Source organism: Macaca fascicularis, chromosome 11 (genome assembly GCF_037993035.2).
Source record: "Macaca fascicularis isolate 582-1 chromosome 11, T2T-MFA8v1.1".
NCBI classification, from domain to species: Eukaryota; Metazoa; Chordata; class Mammalia; order Primates; family Cercopithecidae; genus Macaca; species Macaca fascicularis.
In genome coordinates this window covers 55,838,786-55,852,588 of record NC_088385.1, presented here as the reverse complement: position 1 = coordinate 55,852,588, position 13,803 = coordinate 55,838,786, and the positions used below count along the sequence as shown (strand labels likewise).

The 13,803-nt window shown below is 53.1% G+C and overlaps 1 protein-coding gene across 10 annotated transcripts in view; it reads left to right on the top strand.

The window, feature by feature from the left end:
* Positions 1-13,803, top strand: part of KMT2D (lysine methyltransferase 2D) — a 42,068-nt gene that overhangs the window by 25,326 nt on the left and 2,939 nt on the right. For 5 of the 10 annotated variants that reach the window (XM_074006778.1, XM_065524141.2, XM_065524142.2 and 2 more), the window contains exons 36-55: positions 362-485; positions 631-715; positions 821-887; positions 998-1,230; positions 1,332-4,274; positions 4,416-4,556; positions 4,679-4,846; positions 5,008-5,167; positions 5,957-6,032; positions 6,199-6,374; positions 6,477-6,607; positions 7,300-7,432; positions 7,511-7,638; positions 8,121-9,261; positions 10,812-10,948; positions 11,048-11,178; positions 11,654-11,701; positions 12,873-13,158; positions 13,377-13,450; positions 13,577-13,685. In XM_074006778.1, the coding sequence (XP_073862879.1) occupies positions 362-485; positions 631-715; positions 821-887; positions 998-1,230; positions 1,332-4,274; positions 4,416-4,556; positions 4,679-4,846; positions 5,008-5,167; positions 5,957-6,032; positions 6,199-6,374; positions 6,477-6,607; positions 7,300-7,432; positions 7,511-7,638; positions 8,121-9,261; positions 10,812-10,948; positions 11,048-11,178; positions 11,654-11,701; positions 12,873-13,158; positions 13,377-13,450; positions 13,577-13,685 (6,491 nt within the window). Of the gene's footprint in view, positions 1-361; positions 486-630; positions 716-820; positions 888-997; positions 1,231-1,331; positions 4,275-4,415; positions 4,557-4,678; positions 4,847-5,007; positions 5,168-5,956; positions 6,033-6,198; positions 6,375-6,476; positions 6,608-7,299; positions 7,433-7,510; positions 7,639-8,120; positions 9,262-10,811; positions 10,949-11,047; positions 11,179-11,653; positions 11,702-12,872; positions 13,159-13,376; positions 13,451-13,576; positions 13,686-13,803 lie in introns of those variants that run through there. The other 5 variants (XM_065524146.2, XM_065524145.2, XM_065524144.2 and 2 more) reach the window with 5 other exon arrangements.

Here is a 13,803-nt window from a genome sequence, read left to right as displayed (position 1 = left end):
TATAAAGTGTACTTATATTCTTGTCACGTTTGATCCTCCTAACACCTCTGAGGTAGACGGAGTAGGGATCATCATCTGTATCAAATAAAAGGGTAAACTGAGGTGAAATAATGCAGGTTGACTCAACAAATATTTACGGAGCCACTTTTTCTAGCACGGTGCAAGTTAAAACAGGACCACATGTCCTGTGAATAATAGAGCTGATTCTCCCAGGTAGACTGGCTCCTAATTCAGTGGTCTTTCTGCCTTGCCATGCCATTGTTCTGCCTGGTGTGGTTGAGGTCAGGATGTTGAAAGGATCGCAGATATTCAGTGAAGCATTGGCCCCATAGCCCAGCTCATTTGGTTCTCCCCTTTCCAGACCTGGACAAATTTGCTGCAGAAGATATCATTGATCCTATTGCAAAGGCCAAGATGGTGGCTTTGAAAGGCATCAAGAAAGTGATGGCTCAGGGCAGCATTGGGGTGGCACCTGGTATGAACAGGTAAGACTCAGGGCCGGAATGGGTTTGGCCTTTTTCTTTCCCAGTCACACCCCTTCTTGGCCCCCCTCCCTACTTGTCCCACGTCTCTTTGCCTTCCAACTTTCTTATTGCCAACACTTATCCTCTGTGCTTTGGTGGACTCCAGACAGCAGGTGTCTCTGCTAGCCCAGAGGCTCTCGGGGGGACCCGGCAGTGATCTGCAGAACCATGTGGCACCTGGGAGTGGCCAGGTAAGTGGTCAGGTGGGAGTAGGAACCTGTGTCTTATGCCATTGGGGCATCCTTCTTAGGGCCTAGCAGGGAACAATGACCCTTTAGCAGTCTCTCTCATTGCAGGAGCGGAGTGCTGGTGATCCCTCCCAACCTCGTCCCAACCCGCCCACTTTTGCTCAGGGAGTGATCAGTGAGTATGGGGCATGGGAGGAAGGTGCCGGGAAGTGGTTTGGGACATATGGAGGAAAAGGGATTGGGATTACCATTTTGCAGGTCTTGACACCCAGCTTCTTTTCCCAGATGAAGCTGACCAGCGGCAGTATGAGGAGTGGCTGTTCCATACCCAGCAGCTCCTACAGATGCAGCTGAAGGTGCTAGAGGAGCAGATTGGTGTACACCGCAAGTCCCGGAAGGCTCTGTGTGCCAAGCAGCGCACTGCCAAAAAAGCTGGCCGTGAGTTCCCAGAAGCTGATGCTGAGAAGCTCAAGCTGGTTACAGAGCAGCAGAGCAAGATCCAGAAACAGCTGGATCAGGTGGGGGAAAGCAAACTTCAGCCTAGCACCTAGAAGGCAGGGAAGAGGGATGGCATGGGGGGAGCCTGCCCCAGCCTGACCTCTCCGACCTCCCGCGTTAGGTCCGGAAACAGCAGAAGGAGCACACTAATCTCATGGCGGAATATCGGAACAAGCAGCAGCAGCAACAACAGCAGCAGCAGCAGCAGCAACAGCAACAACACTCAGCTGTGCTGGCTCTTAGCCCTTCCCAGAGTCCTCGGCTGCTCACCAAGCTCCCTGGTCAGCTGCTCCCTGGCCATGGGTTGCAGCCACCACAGGGGCCTCCGGGTGGGCAAGCTGGAGGTCTTCGCTTGCCCCCTGGGGGTATGGCACTACCTGGACAGCCTGGTGGCCCCTTCCTTAACACAGCTCTGGCCCAACAGCAACAACAGCAACATTCTGGTGGGGCTGGATCCCTGGCTGGCCCCTCAGGGGGCTTCTTTCCTGGCAACCTTGCTCTTCGAAGCCTCGGACCTGATTCAAGACTTTTACAGGAAAGGCAGCTGCAGCTGCAGCAGCAACGCATGCAGCTGGCCCAGAAATTGCAGCAGCAGCAGCAGCAACAGCAGCAGCACCTTCTAGGACAGGTAGCAATCCAGCAGCAACAGCAGCAGGGTCCTGGAGTACAGACAAACCAAGCTCTGGGTCCCAAGCCCCAGGGACTTCTGCCTCCTAGCAGCCACCAAGGCCTCCTGGTCCAGCAGCTGTCCCCTCAACCACCCCAGGGGCCCCAGGGCATGCTGGGCCCTGCCCAGGTGGCTGTGTTGCAGCAGCAGCACCCTGGAGCTTTGGGCCCCCAGGGCCCTCACAGACAGGTGCTTATGACCCAGTCCCGGGTGCTCAGTTCCCCCCAGCTGGCACAGCAGGGTCAGGGCCTTATGGGACACAGGCTGGTCACAGCCCAGCAGCAGCAGCAGCAACAACAGCACCAACAGCAAGGGTCCATGGCAGGGCTGTCCCATCTTCAGCAGAGTCTGATGTCACACAGTGGGCAGCCTAAACTGAGCACTCAGCCCATGGGCTCTTTACAGCAGCTTCAGCAGCAGCAGCAGCAGCAGCAGCAGCAGCAGCAGCAGCAGCAGCAGCAGCTGCAACAGCAACAGCAACTTCAGCAGCAGCAGCAGCAGCTACAACAGCAACAGCAACTTCAGCAGCAGCAGCTTCAACAACAGCAACAGCAGCAACAGCTTCAACAACAGCAACAGCAGCTTCAACAACAGCAGCAGCAGCTTCAACAACAGCAGCAGCAACAGCAGCAGCAGCTTCAACAACAGCAGCAGCAACAGCAGCAGCAGCTTCAACAGCAACAACAGCAGCTACAACAGCAACAGCAGCAGCAGCTTCAACAGCAGCAACAGCAGCTACAACAGCAACAGCAACAGCTGCAACAGCAACAACAGCAGCAGCAGCAGCAGATGGGCCTTTTAAACCAGAGTCGAACTTTACTGTCTCCTCAGCAACAACAGCAGCAGCAGGTGGCACTTGGTCCTGGCATGCCAGCAAAGCCTCTTCAACACTTTTCTAGCCCTGGAGCCCTGGGCCCAACCCTCCTCCTGACGGGCAAGGAACAAAACACCGTAGACCCGGCTGTTTCTTCAGAGGTCACTGAGGGGCCCTCTACACATCAGGGAGGGTCGTTAGCAATAGGAACTACCCCTGAGTCAATGGCCACTGAACCAGGAGAGGTAAAGCCCTCACTCTCTGGGGACTCACAACTTCTGCTTATCCAACCCCAGCCCCAGCCTCAGTCTAGCTCTCTGCAGCTGCAGCCACCTCTGAGGCTTCCAGGACAACAGCAGCAGCAAGTTAGCCTGCTCCACACAGCAGGTGGAGGAAGCCATGGGCAGCTAGGCAGTGGATCATCTTCTGAGGCTTCATCTATGCCCCACCTGCTTGCTCAGCCCTCTGTTTCTTTAGGGGAGCAGCCTGGGCCCATGACCCAGAACCTTCTGGGCCCCCAACAGCCCATGCTAGAGCGGCCCATGCAAAATAATACAGGGCCACAACCTCCCAAACCAGGACCTGTCCTCCAGTCTGGGCAGGGTCTGCCTGGGGTTGGAATCATGCCTACGGTGGGTCAGCTTCGAGCACAGCTCCAAGGAGTCCTGGCCAAAAACCCACAGCTGCGACACTTAAGTCCTCAGCAGCAGCAGCAGCTACAGGCACTCCTCATGCAGCGGCAGCTGCAGCAGAGTCAGGCAGTACGCCAGACCCCACCCTACCAGGAGCCTGGAACCCAGACCTCTCCCCTCCAGGGCCTCCTGGGCTGCCAACCTCAACTTGGGGGCTTCCCTGGATCACAGACAGGCCCCCTCCAGGAGCTAGGGGCAGGGCCTCGACCTCAGGGCCCACCCCGGCTCCCTGCCCCACCAGGAGCCTTATCTACAGGACCAGTCCTTGGCCCTGTCCATCCCACACCTCCACCATCCAGCCCTCAAGAGCCAAAGAGACCTTCACAATTACCTTCCCCCAGCTCCCAGCTTCCCACTGAGGCCCAGCTCCCTCCTGCCCATCCAGGGACCCCCAAGCCCCAGGGGCCAACCTTGGAGCTGCCTCCTGGGAGGGTCTCACCTGCTGCTGCCCAGCTTGCAGATACCTTGTTTGGCAAGGGTATGGGACCTTGGGATCCCCCAGACAACCTAGCAGAAACCCAGAAGCCAGAGCAGAGCAGCCTGGTACCTGGGCATCTGGACCAGGTGAATGGACAGGTGGTGCCTGAGGCACCCCAACTCAGCATCAAGCAGGAACCTCGGGAAGAGCCATGTGCCCTGGGAGCCCAGTCAGTGAAGAGGGAGGCCAATGGGGAGCCAATAGGGGCACCAGGAACCAGCAACCACCTCCTGCTGGCAGGCCCTCGCTCAGAAGCTGGGCATCTGCTCTTGCAGAAGCTACTCCGGGCAAAGAATGTGCAACTCAGCACTGGGCGGGGGTCCGAGGGGCTGCGAGCTGAGATCAACGGGCACATTGACAGCAAGCTGGCTGGGCTGGAGCAGAAACTACAGGGTACCCCCAGCAATAAGGAGGTGAGTACTCTGGCTAGAGTAGAGCAGGTAGAGTGGGGCCTAGAGCCAGCGGGGGGCAGAATGAGTGAACCTGGGTCAGACAGAAGAGATGAGGGCTCTGAGGAGGAGGGTAGCAGCCTTCACTGGGCTTATTTGGCTTAGGATGCAGCAGCAAGGAAGCCTTTGACACCGAAGCCCAAGCGGGTACAGAAGGCAAGCGACAGGTTGGTGAGCTCCCGAAAGAAGCTGCGGAAGGAGGACGGGGTCAGGGCCAGCGAGGCCTTGCTGAAACAGCTGAAACAGGTGACCCCCAGGAGCCAGTCCCCTGGTCCCATCCCAGGATAGGGGGCACCCTGTCCCCCAGCTGTGCAAGACAGCAACGCAAACGCTCCAGGTTTTCAACTTTGTCATCTTGCCCCTTGTAGGAGCTGTCCCTGCTGCCTCTAACGGAGCCTGCTATCACCGCCAATTTTAGCCTCTTCGCCCCCTTTGGCAGTGGCTGCCCAGTCAATGGGCAGAGCCAGCTGAGGGGGGCCTTCGGAAGTGGAGCACTGCCCACTGGCCCTGACTACTATTCCCAGCTGCTTACCAAGGTCAGAAAAATGGCAATATTTTTTGGGAATAGTGAAGTTCTTGGGAAGGTGAGGGTGGGAATGGAAAACTTGAGGGAATTGCTGACGTAGAGTGGGGCCAGGAGATTATACCAGTCTCCCTATGCCATCTTGCACACAACACCCCACCCCCCACCCCCCAGAATAACCTGAGTAACCCGCCGACACCACCCTCGTCGCTGCCCCCCACCCCACCCCCATCGGTGCAGCAGAAGATGGTGAATGGTGTCACTCCATCTGAAGAGCTGGGGGAGCACCCCAAGGATGCTGCCTCTGCCCGGGATACCGAAGGGGCACTGAGGGGTAAGTCAAGAGCAGATGCCACCCCTGGTGGGGTTTGGTAGCTGGAGTCCAAGCCAGTTAGTGTGCTGTACAGTTTAGAAATGAGTGGGTTGCCTGCTGTCCTGTGTGTTTACATAACAGGGCACTTGAGGTAGGAAGGGCCCCTTCAGGACTGATTTCTTGGGGACCAGAATGGACATTTGGAGTCTAGAGCAAACGCAATAGGGGAGCTGGGTGGCAGGGAGCATCTTTATGAAGCTTTTTATAGAAGGAACAGTCCAGCTTTAGTGAGTGTGGAGCTAGACTGATCTGGATTTGAATTCTGGTTCCTGCATTCATTCAACTGTGTTACTGTATCTACGTAACTTGATTGACTTGTGTGAGCCTCAGTTTCCTCACTGTAAAATGGTTATTGTAGTACTCACCTAATGGAGTTGTTAAATGACTAAACAAACTCCAAAGAGTGTATCTAAAGCCAACTGCCACCAGGCATGGTAGCTTATGCCTGTAATCCCAACACTTTTGGAGGCCAAGATGGGAGGATTGCTTGAGGCCAGGAGTTCAAAACCAGCTTGGGCAATATAACAGGACCCCATGTCTATGAAAAAAATAAATAAATAAATAAAGCCAGTGCCTGGCATGCAGGACAGACTCAGTAAATATAGCTTGTCTGCCCCAAACTGGTAGGTGGGAGGACAGTTAATCGTGATAGCTGAGATCTCATGCTAATTAGGCCTAAAATATTGGGAGAAGGTACCATCAGCCCTGGCCACCCTCACCTGACTTTTCTTCTCCCCACCCACCCCTCAGATACTTCAGAGGTGAAGAGTCTAGACCTGCTGGCCGCCTTGCCTACACCCCCTCACAATCAGACTGAGGATGTCAGGTAGGAGTGGGGCTGGAAATGGGGATGAGGAACAAGGGTGGGGGACAGGTTGCCTCATATTTCCTTTGGCCAATGGCAGATTTCAAGTAAGACATCTATTCATCTCTAGATTTAGGAGGAGGAGTCTGCAGGGCTGTAGCAACAAATGTCTACTTTTGGTCCCTAGGATGGAGAGTGATGAGGATAGCGATTCTCCTGACAGCATTGTGCCAGCTTCATCCCCTGAGAGCATCTTGGGGGAGGAGGCCCCTCGTTTCCCTCATCTGGGCTCAGGCCGGTGGGAGCAAGAGGACCGGGCCCTCTCCCCTGTCATCCCCCTCATTCCTCGGGCCAGCATCCCAGGTATGTGCTACTCTGGATGTGGGCCAGGCCCAGTTCACCTGGGTTGTCCGAAGCTGGGGGAGAGGCGGCCAGGGGTTACACAAATCCCTCTTTCTCATTCAGTCTTCCCAGATACCAAACCTTATGGGGCCCTTGACCTGGAGGTCCCTGGAAAGCTGCCTGCTACAACTTGGGAAAAGGGCAAAGGAAGTGAGGTGTCAGTCATGCTCACAGTCTCTGCTGCTGCAGCCAAGGTGTGTCCTAGGGGTACCTCGAGGCTGAGGGGAACCTGATCAGAGGGCAGTCCCTAGAATTTGTCTGGATAAGAAAAATTGTAGTTGTTTAAAAACATGTATTGAGTACCTATTGTATGTGAAAGCCTGGGCTAGAGTCTGTGGAATTTGGATAAATGAAGCATGATTCCTGCCCTCACAGGGCTCATAGTCCCATGGTAAAGACAGACAAGTCAACAACTAAGGAGCGCCTCTGTGTGTAATGCCACAGGTACTACATGATAGCGTTGCCCCAGTCATGTTTGGTGGGACTCTGTCAGCTGTTTTGAAAATATTAACGGACTTTTGTGGTCAAAGAAAGTTGGAAAACACAGTTAAAATGACAGTATGGGTTTCTTTACTACAAGTAAAGTCCTCAGATCCTTTTAATTTGCTGACGTGTATCATGAGCCTCCAAGTCATGGATAGAGCATGCATCACTTCCTAAACGTAGTTGACGTAGTCCCCTTTTCGTGGAGCTCCCGTCATTGCCCACAGCAGCTTGGGAAAGGCTGCTGTGAGGGAAGTGTGTGAAAAGAGCTGGGTGACACAGGATAGAACTCCCACCCTGGGGAGTGGGTTCTAGGTGTCCTTGTCCCCACCCAGCTGATAGTAGAACTCACCTCAAACACTTGGCTGACATGTTTCTCCCGTCCCTTCCCCGGCCCTGGCAGAACCTGAATGGTGTGATGGTGGCAGTGGCAGAGCTGCTAAGCATGAAGATCCCCAACTCCTATGAGGTGCTGTTCCCAGAGGGCCCCGCCCGGGCAGGCACTGAGCCTAAGAAGGGGGAAGCTGAGGGTCCTGGTGAGTGTGGCAGGGAAGCCTTTTGGGACTTGAGGGGAGTGATTCTGTTGGGACGCTCTGATCCACTCCTTTCTGCAGGTGGGAAGGAAAAGGGTCTGGGAGGCAAGAGCCAAGACACTGGCCCTGATTGGCTGAAGCAGTTTGATGCAGTGTTGCCTGGCTATACCCTCAAGAGCCAACTAGACATCTTGAGCCTCCTGAAACAGGTAGGTCTAGGGGAGAAAAAGGGGTGTGTATTAGAAAAAAGGGGCTGCTGGCTAGGCATGGTGGCTCATGTCTGTAATCCCAGTGCTTTGGGAGGCAAGGAGTGAATCACTTTAGGCCAGGAGTTTGAGACCAGCCTGGCCAACATGGCGAAACCCCATCTCTACTAAAAACAAAAACAAAAAAGTAGCCAGGCATGATGGTGCATGCCTGTAATTCCAGCTACTCGAAAGGCTAAGGCATGAGAATCCCTTGAACCCAGGAGGCGGAGGTTGCAGTGAGCCAAGATTGTGCCTCTGGATCCAGCCTGGGCAACAGAGCAAGACTCTGTCTCAAAAAAAAAAGAAAGAAAAGAAAAGAAAAAAGGGGCTGCCTAGGGCAAAGAATGTGGAGGCCTTTTGGGAGGGTGGGATATGGGTGAGGGGAAGGAGGGAGCTAGTTAGATGAGGAGCTGGCACTAATGATACAGGGCACCCTCCTACAGGAGAGCCCCGCCCCAGAGCCACCCACCCAGCACAGCTATACCTACAATGTCTCCAATCTGGATGTGCGACAGCTCTCGGCCCCACCTCCTGAAGAACCCTCCCCGCCCCCTTCCCCCTTGGCACCTTCTCCTGCCAGTCCCGCTACTGAACCCTTGGTTGAACTTCCCGCCGAACCCTTGGCTGAGCCACCTGTCCCCTCACCTCTGCCACTGGCCTCATCCCCTGAATCAGCCCGACCCAAGCCCCGTGCCCGGCCCCCTGAAGAAGGTGAAGATTCGCGTCCTCCTCGCCTCAAGAAATGGAAAGGAGTGCGCTGGAAGCGGCTGCGGCTGCTGCTGACCATCCAGAAGGGCAGCGGGCGGCAGGAGGATGAGCGGGAAGTGGCAGAGTTTATGGAGCAGCTTGGCACAGCCTTGCGACCTGACAAGGTACCTCGAGACATGCGTCGTTGCTGTTTCTGTCATGAGGAGGGTGATGGGGCCACTGATGGGCCGGCCCGCCTGCTGAACCTGGACCTGGACCTGTGGGTGCACCTCAACTGTGCCCTTTGGTCCACGGAGGTGTATGAGACCCAGGGCGGGGCACTAATGAACGTGGAGGTTGCCCTGCACCGAGGACTGCTAACCAAGTGCTCCCTGTGCCAGCGAACTGGTGCCACCAGCAGCTGCAATCGCATGCGTTGCCCCAATGTCTACCATTTTGCTTGTGCCATCCGTGCCAAGTGCATGTTCTTCAAGGACAAGACCATGCTGTGTCCAATGCATAAGATCAAGGGGCCCTGTGAGCAAGAGCTGAGCTCTTTTGCTGTCTTCCGGCGGGTCTACATTGAGCGGGACGAGGTGAAGCAAATCGCCAGCATCATTCAGCGGGGAGAACGGCTGCACATGTTCCGTGTGGGGGGCCTTGTGTTCCACGCCATCGGACAGCTGCTGCCTCACCAGATGGCTGACTTTCATAGTGCCACTGCCCTCTATCCCGTGGGCTACGAGGCCACACGCATCTATTGGAGCCTCCGCACCAACAATCGTCGCTGTTGCTATCGCTGTTCTATTGGTGAGAACAACGGGCGGCCGGAGTTTGTAATCAAAGTCATCGAGCAGGGCCTGGAGGACCTGGTCTTCACTGACGCTTCTCCCCAGGGTGAGCGGTGGGCCCTTGAAATGGATAATATGGTATGGGGAAAGTTTCTCCCAGGGTCACTGTTACAGTGTCTGTAAGAGGACCTGTAGCCTCGATGTGAGTGATCCTCCTTCCCCCACCTCAGGCAGGCAGGGGGTCTCTTGAAAATTCCCAGTGAAAGTGTTTGAGCCTCTCTGTCACCCTAAATTCCCTTATAGTTGAAAATATTTTGCTTGTCTAATCTCACATATTCTAGTTCCTTTTGCTATCCTCAGTGGAACGAAAGGAAACAGTTCTGAGACTATTGTCTGCTTCACCTAACCTAATCCTAACCGAGTTCCTTGTGGTTGTTTTTCCCTGGATGAAATCAGAATTACTTTGATTTGGGCCGGGCGCGGTGGCTCAAGCCTGTAATCCCAGCACTTTGGGAGGCCGAGACGGGCGGATCACGAGGTCAGGAGATCGAGACCATCCTGGCTAACCCGGTGAAACCCCGTCTCTACAAAAAATACAAAAAACTAGCCAGGCGAGGTGGCGGGCGCCTATAGTCCCAGCTACTCGGGAGGCTGAGGCAGAAGAATGGCGTAAACCCGGGAGGCGGAGCTTGCAGTGAGCTGAGATCCCGCCACTGCACTCCAGCCCGGGCGACAGAGCAAGACTCCGTCTCAAAAAAAAAAAAAAAAAAAAAAGAATTACTTTGATTTTAGTTTTAGTGTTAATGATAAAATAACAGTAAGAGCAGGTACCTTTTTTTGAGTGTGTACTGTGAGCCACAAACTAAGCTAAGTGATTTGTGTAGTTTATTTTGTTCATACAACCCTATGAGGTAAGTATTGTACTACGATTATGCCCAGTTTACACATAAAGAAACTGAGTCTTAGATTTAAGTACAGTTATGCATTGCTAAATGACAGGGATACATTCTGAGAAATGCATTGTTAGGTGATTTTGTCATTGTGTGAACTTCATAGAGTGTAATTACACAAACCTATATGGTGCAGCATACTACACACCTAGGCTCTGTGGTATACCCCATTGCTCCTAGGCTACAAATCTGTACAGCATGTAACTAGTGAATACTGTAGGCAGTTGTAACATATGGTAAGTATGTGCATCTAAACATAGAAAAGATACAGTAAAAATACAGTATTATAATCTTACTAGACCACTGTTGTATATATGATTCCTCATTGAATGAAATGTTGTTAAGCTGCACATGACTGTTTTGGCTCAGGGTCCCATGGCCAGTACTAGAACCTGAACGCAAGTCTTTCCAACTCCAAAGCATGCCTGTTCTTTCACTAGGGACCTTCCATGGCCTATGCTGGGTCTACTGGGCCCTGGGTTTCTGTCTCAAGGCTCTGTGATGACCCCCTGGGGTTGGAAGCCTCCTGCTTCTTAACAGACAGTGAGACTAGGAGGCCAAGAGAGGATCCGGAAGACCAACACACCTTCATGATAGGGAGGCTTGAAGGCCACAGAAAACAACTGCGGTTCTGGATTGGGGTTAGGGACTGGAGGTCAGTTAGCAGAAGTTGCCTCTAAGGGCTGCTCTCTTCCCTGCTTCTTAGCCGTGTGGAATCGCATCATTGAGCCTGTGGCTGCCATGAGAAAAGAGGCTGACATGCTGCGACTCTTCCCTGAGTATCTGAAGGGCGAGGAGCTCTTTGGGCTGACGGTGCACGCTGTGCTTCGCATAGCTGAATCAGTAAGGAAGGGGCTGGGAGCTGGGGGGCTTGGCGGGCACTGAGAACTTTGGCCACCCCAAAAAAACTCAGGCTAAGGTGAGTATGAACTGTGCCCACAGCTGCCCGGGGTGGAGAACTGTCAAAACTATTTATTCCGCTATGGGCGCCACCCCCTTATGGAGCTGCCACTCATGATCAACCCCACTGGCTGTGCCCGATCAGAGCCTAAAATCCTCACACACTACAAACGGTGAGCTTGTGATGCTGGAGCCAAGGGAGGGTGTGGGTGTTGATAGGGATCCTCTGGTCCCATCATGAGGATTTAGGATACAGATCAGAGTTCTCGTGGAGAAACTGGGGAATCACTCTTAGACCTCCTAATTAGAGGGCACACAGATATTGGTAGGTTATCCTTTTCCTCTTCTCCCAACCTGCTCAGATGCACTTGGGATATAGGACAGAATTATCTCGGGCACCCTGGGGAGGTAATGGGTAAACTGGTGAAATTTTATGAAATATATAAGGGACCTGGTCACCTTTTTCCTCTCCTGTTTTACTTCCAGCGGGAGGGCCTGTGATTCTCCCAAACCTCAGATACCCCATGAGTGCTAGGGTCACCTTCCCTTCCCTGTGAGTGTTGGTGTAAAAAACAAATAGTTAGAGATATAATAGAAAAATAATAAAACCTTACATTTGTATAGCACTTTATACTTTTTTTTTCAAAGCGTTTTCACATCCATTATCTCATTTGATCCTCACAACAACCTTATGAGGTAGGTAGGGCAGGTGGTATGACCCCCATTTTACAGCTGAGAAAACTGAGACCCAGAAAGATTAAATGACTAGGCAAAGATCACACAGCTGGGACCAGATCCTTACCTCTGTGGGTCCTTGTTCTTTCTGTGTACCAGGGACCTTAGTCCTTGGGTAGAGGGAGGCAGAATCTATGGTAGCAGGGCTTTCTTGAAGGTCTTTGGTGGCTCCTAGGCTGTCGTAGAGTGTCAGAGACTCTCTATCCCTAGCCAACCTTGTCCTTGATGCCCTGCAATGGTGGTTTTCAAACTGTGAGTGCATGTGTTCCAAAAAGTCCTCAATCACATAAACTGATGGGTTGAACTTGGCCTTCCCATGCATATCTCTTCCTTCCCCAAATTGGATTAAACCAGAAGAGCTCCATTGTCATCTAGTTTATGTATTGGAGTTCCAGTCAACATTTTGTTAAAGAAAAAAGCAAAGATTTCTGCTAAATAAAAAAGAACCAGAAACATTTGAAAACCACTGCTTTGGGATGGCAAGAATTTGGCTGGTACCCTAGGGTGGTAAAAGGTATCCTGCCAGGCAGCCGTCATTCCCCTGCACTGAGCCATCTGCACAGAGCCCAATGTTATGTCAGAGAAGGGGACAATCTGAAGAAAGGATACCACCTTTAGGCTGTGAGTTCACAGCCAGTTTTAATTCAAATCTAGCCCAGCGTGGTAGGCACAGTCCCCATTTTCAGGGCTTCCGGTATGTGCAGGAGGTAGGATTCAGACATTCAGGCAAACCATCAGCTTAAATTCTAGGCCTAGGCTACTTGCAGAAAACTTCCCAGAGGAGCATGGCCTTGAGAATGGTTTGGCAGGAGAGTGGTAGGAAGTGGGAGATGGGAGAGCAGGCTCAGTGTAGGGGAATTGGTGCCCCCCATCTCCCTCCACACTTCACCCCTCACCCTGGGCTCTCTGTACCACCCAGGGTGTCAGAAGGGTCCCTATAGCTAGTTGCTTCCTCACCAGAGCTGAGACCCAGTTGCCTCTACTCCTTTCCCAAGGCTGCACTTCCAGTGCTTGCCAGCAGCACACACCCCTAACTGATGTGTTGCACATCCCAGGAGGTGGTGGAGGAGGTGGGTGGTGTGTACTTGGTCTGAGGGCGAGCTGTCTTGTCATGGATTGTATCACCTCCCAGGCCCCATACCCTGAACAGCACCAGCATGTCTAAGGCATATCAGAGCACCTTCACAGGCGAGACCAACACCCCGTACAGCAAGCAGTTTGTGCACTCCAAGTCATCTCAGTACCGGCGGCTGCGCACCGAATGGAAGAACAATGTGTACCTGGCTCGCTCCCGCATCCAGGGCCTGGGGCTCTATGCAGCTAAGGACCTAGAAAAGCACACAATGGTTATCGAGTACATTGGCACCATCATTCGGAACGAGGTGGCCAACCGGCGGGAGAAAATCTACGAAGAGCAGGTATAAGCTGACAGAGGGGCCATTGTGGTGCATAGTCCTCACTCAACCAAGGAGCAAGGGTCAGGATTGGTCATAGGAGGGCAGGAGGAAAGCTGTGGTGGGGAAGGGAAAGGCAGGAGAAATGAAGAACATGCAACAGAAGCCCACTGCCTGAGTCTCCTACCTGATCCCACTGTCTGATACTCTTGTCCCTTCTTCTGCAACCTCTGCCTTTCTAGAATCGAGGCATCTACATGTTCCGAATAAACAATGAACATGTGATTGATGCTACGTTGACCGGCGGCCCTGCCAGGTGAGAGATGACGAGGAAGGAGGGAAATTAATGGTCCCTGAGTAGCACTCTGGGGGATAGACAACAAGGAATCAAAATTTTCCCAAGTTAGTTGCCTGACATCCCTGACTCTGTCCTTCTACCCAGGTACATTAACCATTCCTGTGCCCCTAACTGTGTGGCCGAAGTCGTGACATTTGACAAAGAGGACAAAATCATCATCATCTCCAGCCGGCGAATCCCCAAAGGAGAGGAGGTGAGAGGAAGTATCCTGAGTGAGTGACAAAGCAGCTACTACTCCTTTCACCCCTTCTCTGCCATTCCCTAAATGTGGGTTCCTAGGCTGCACACCTCAGATCTTATCTTCTCTGCCC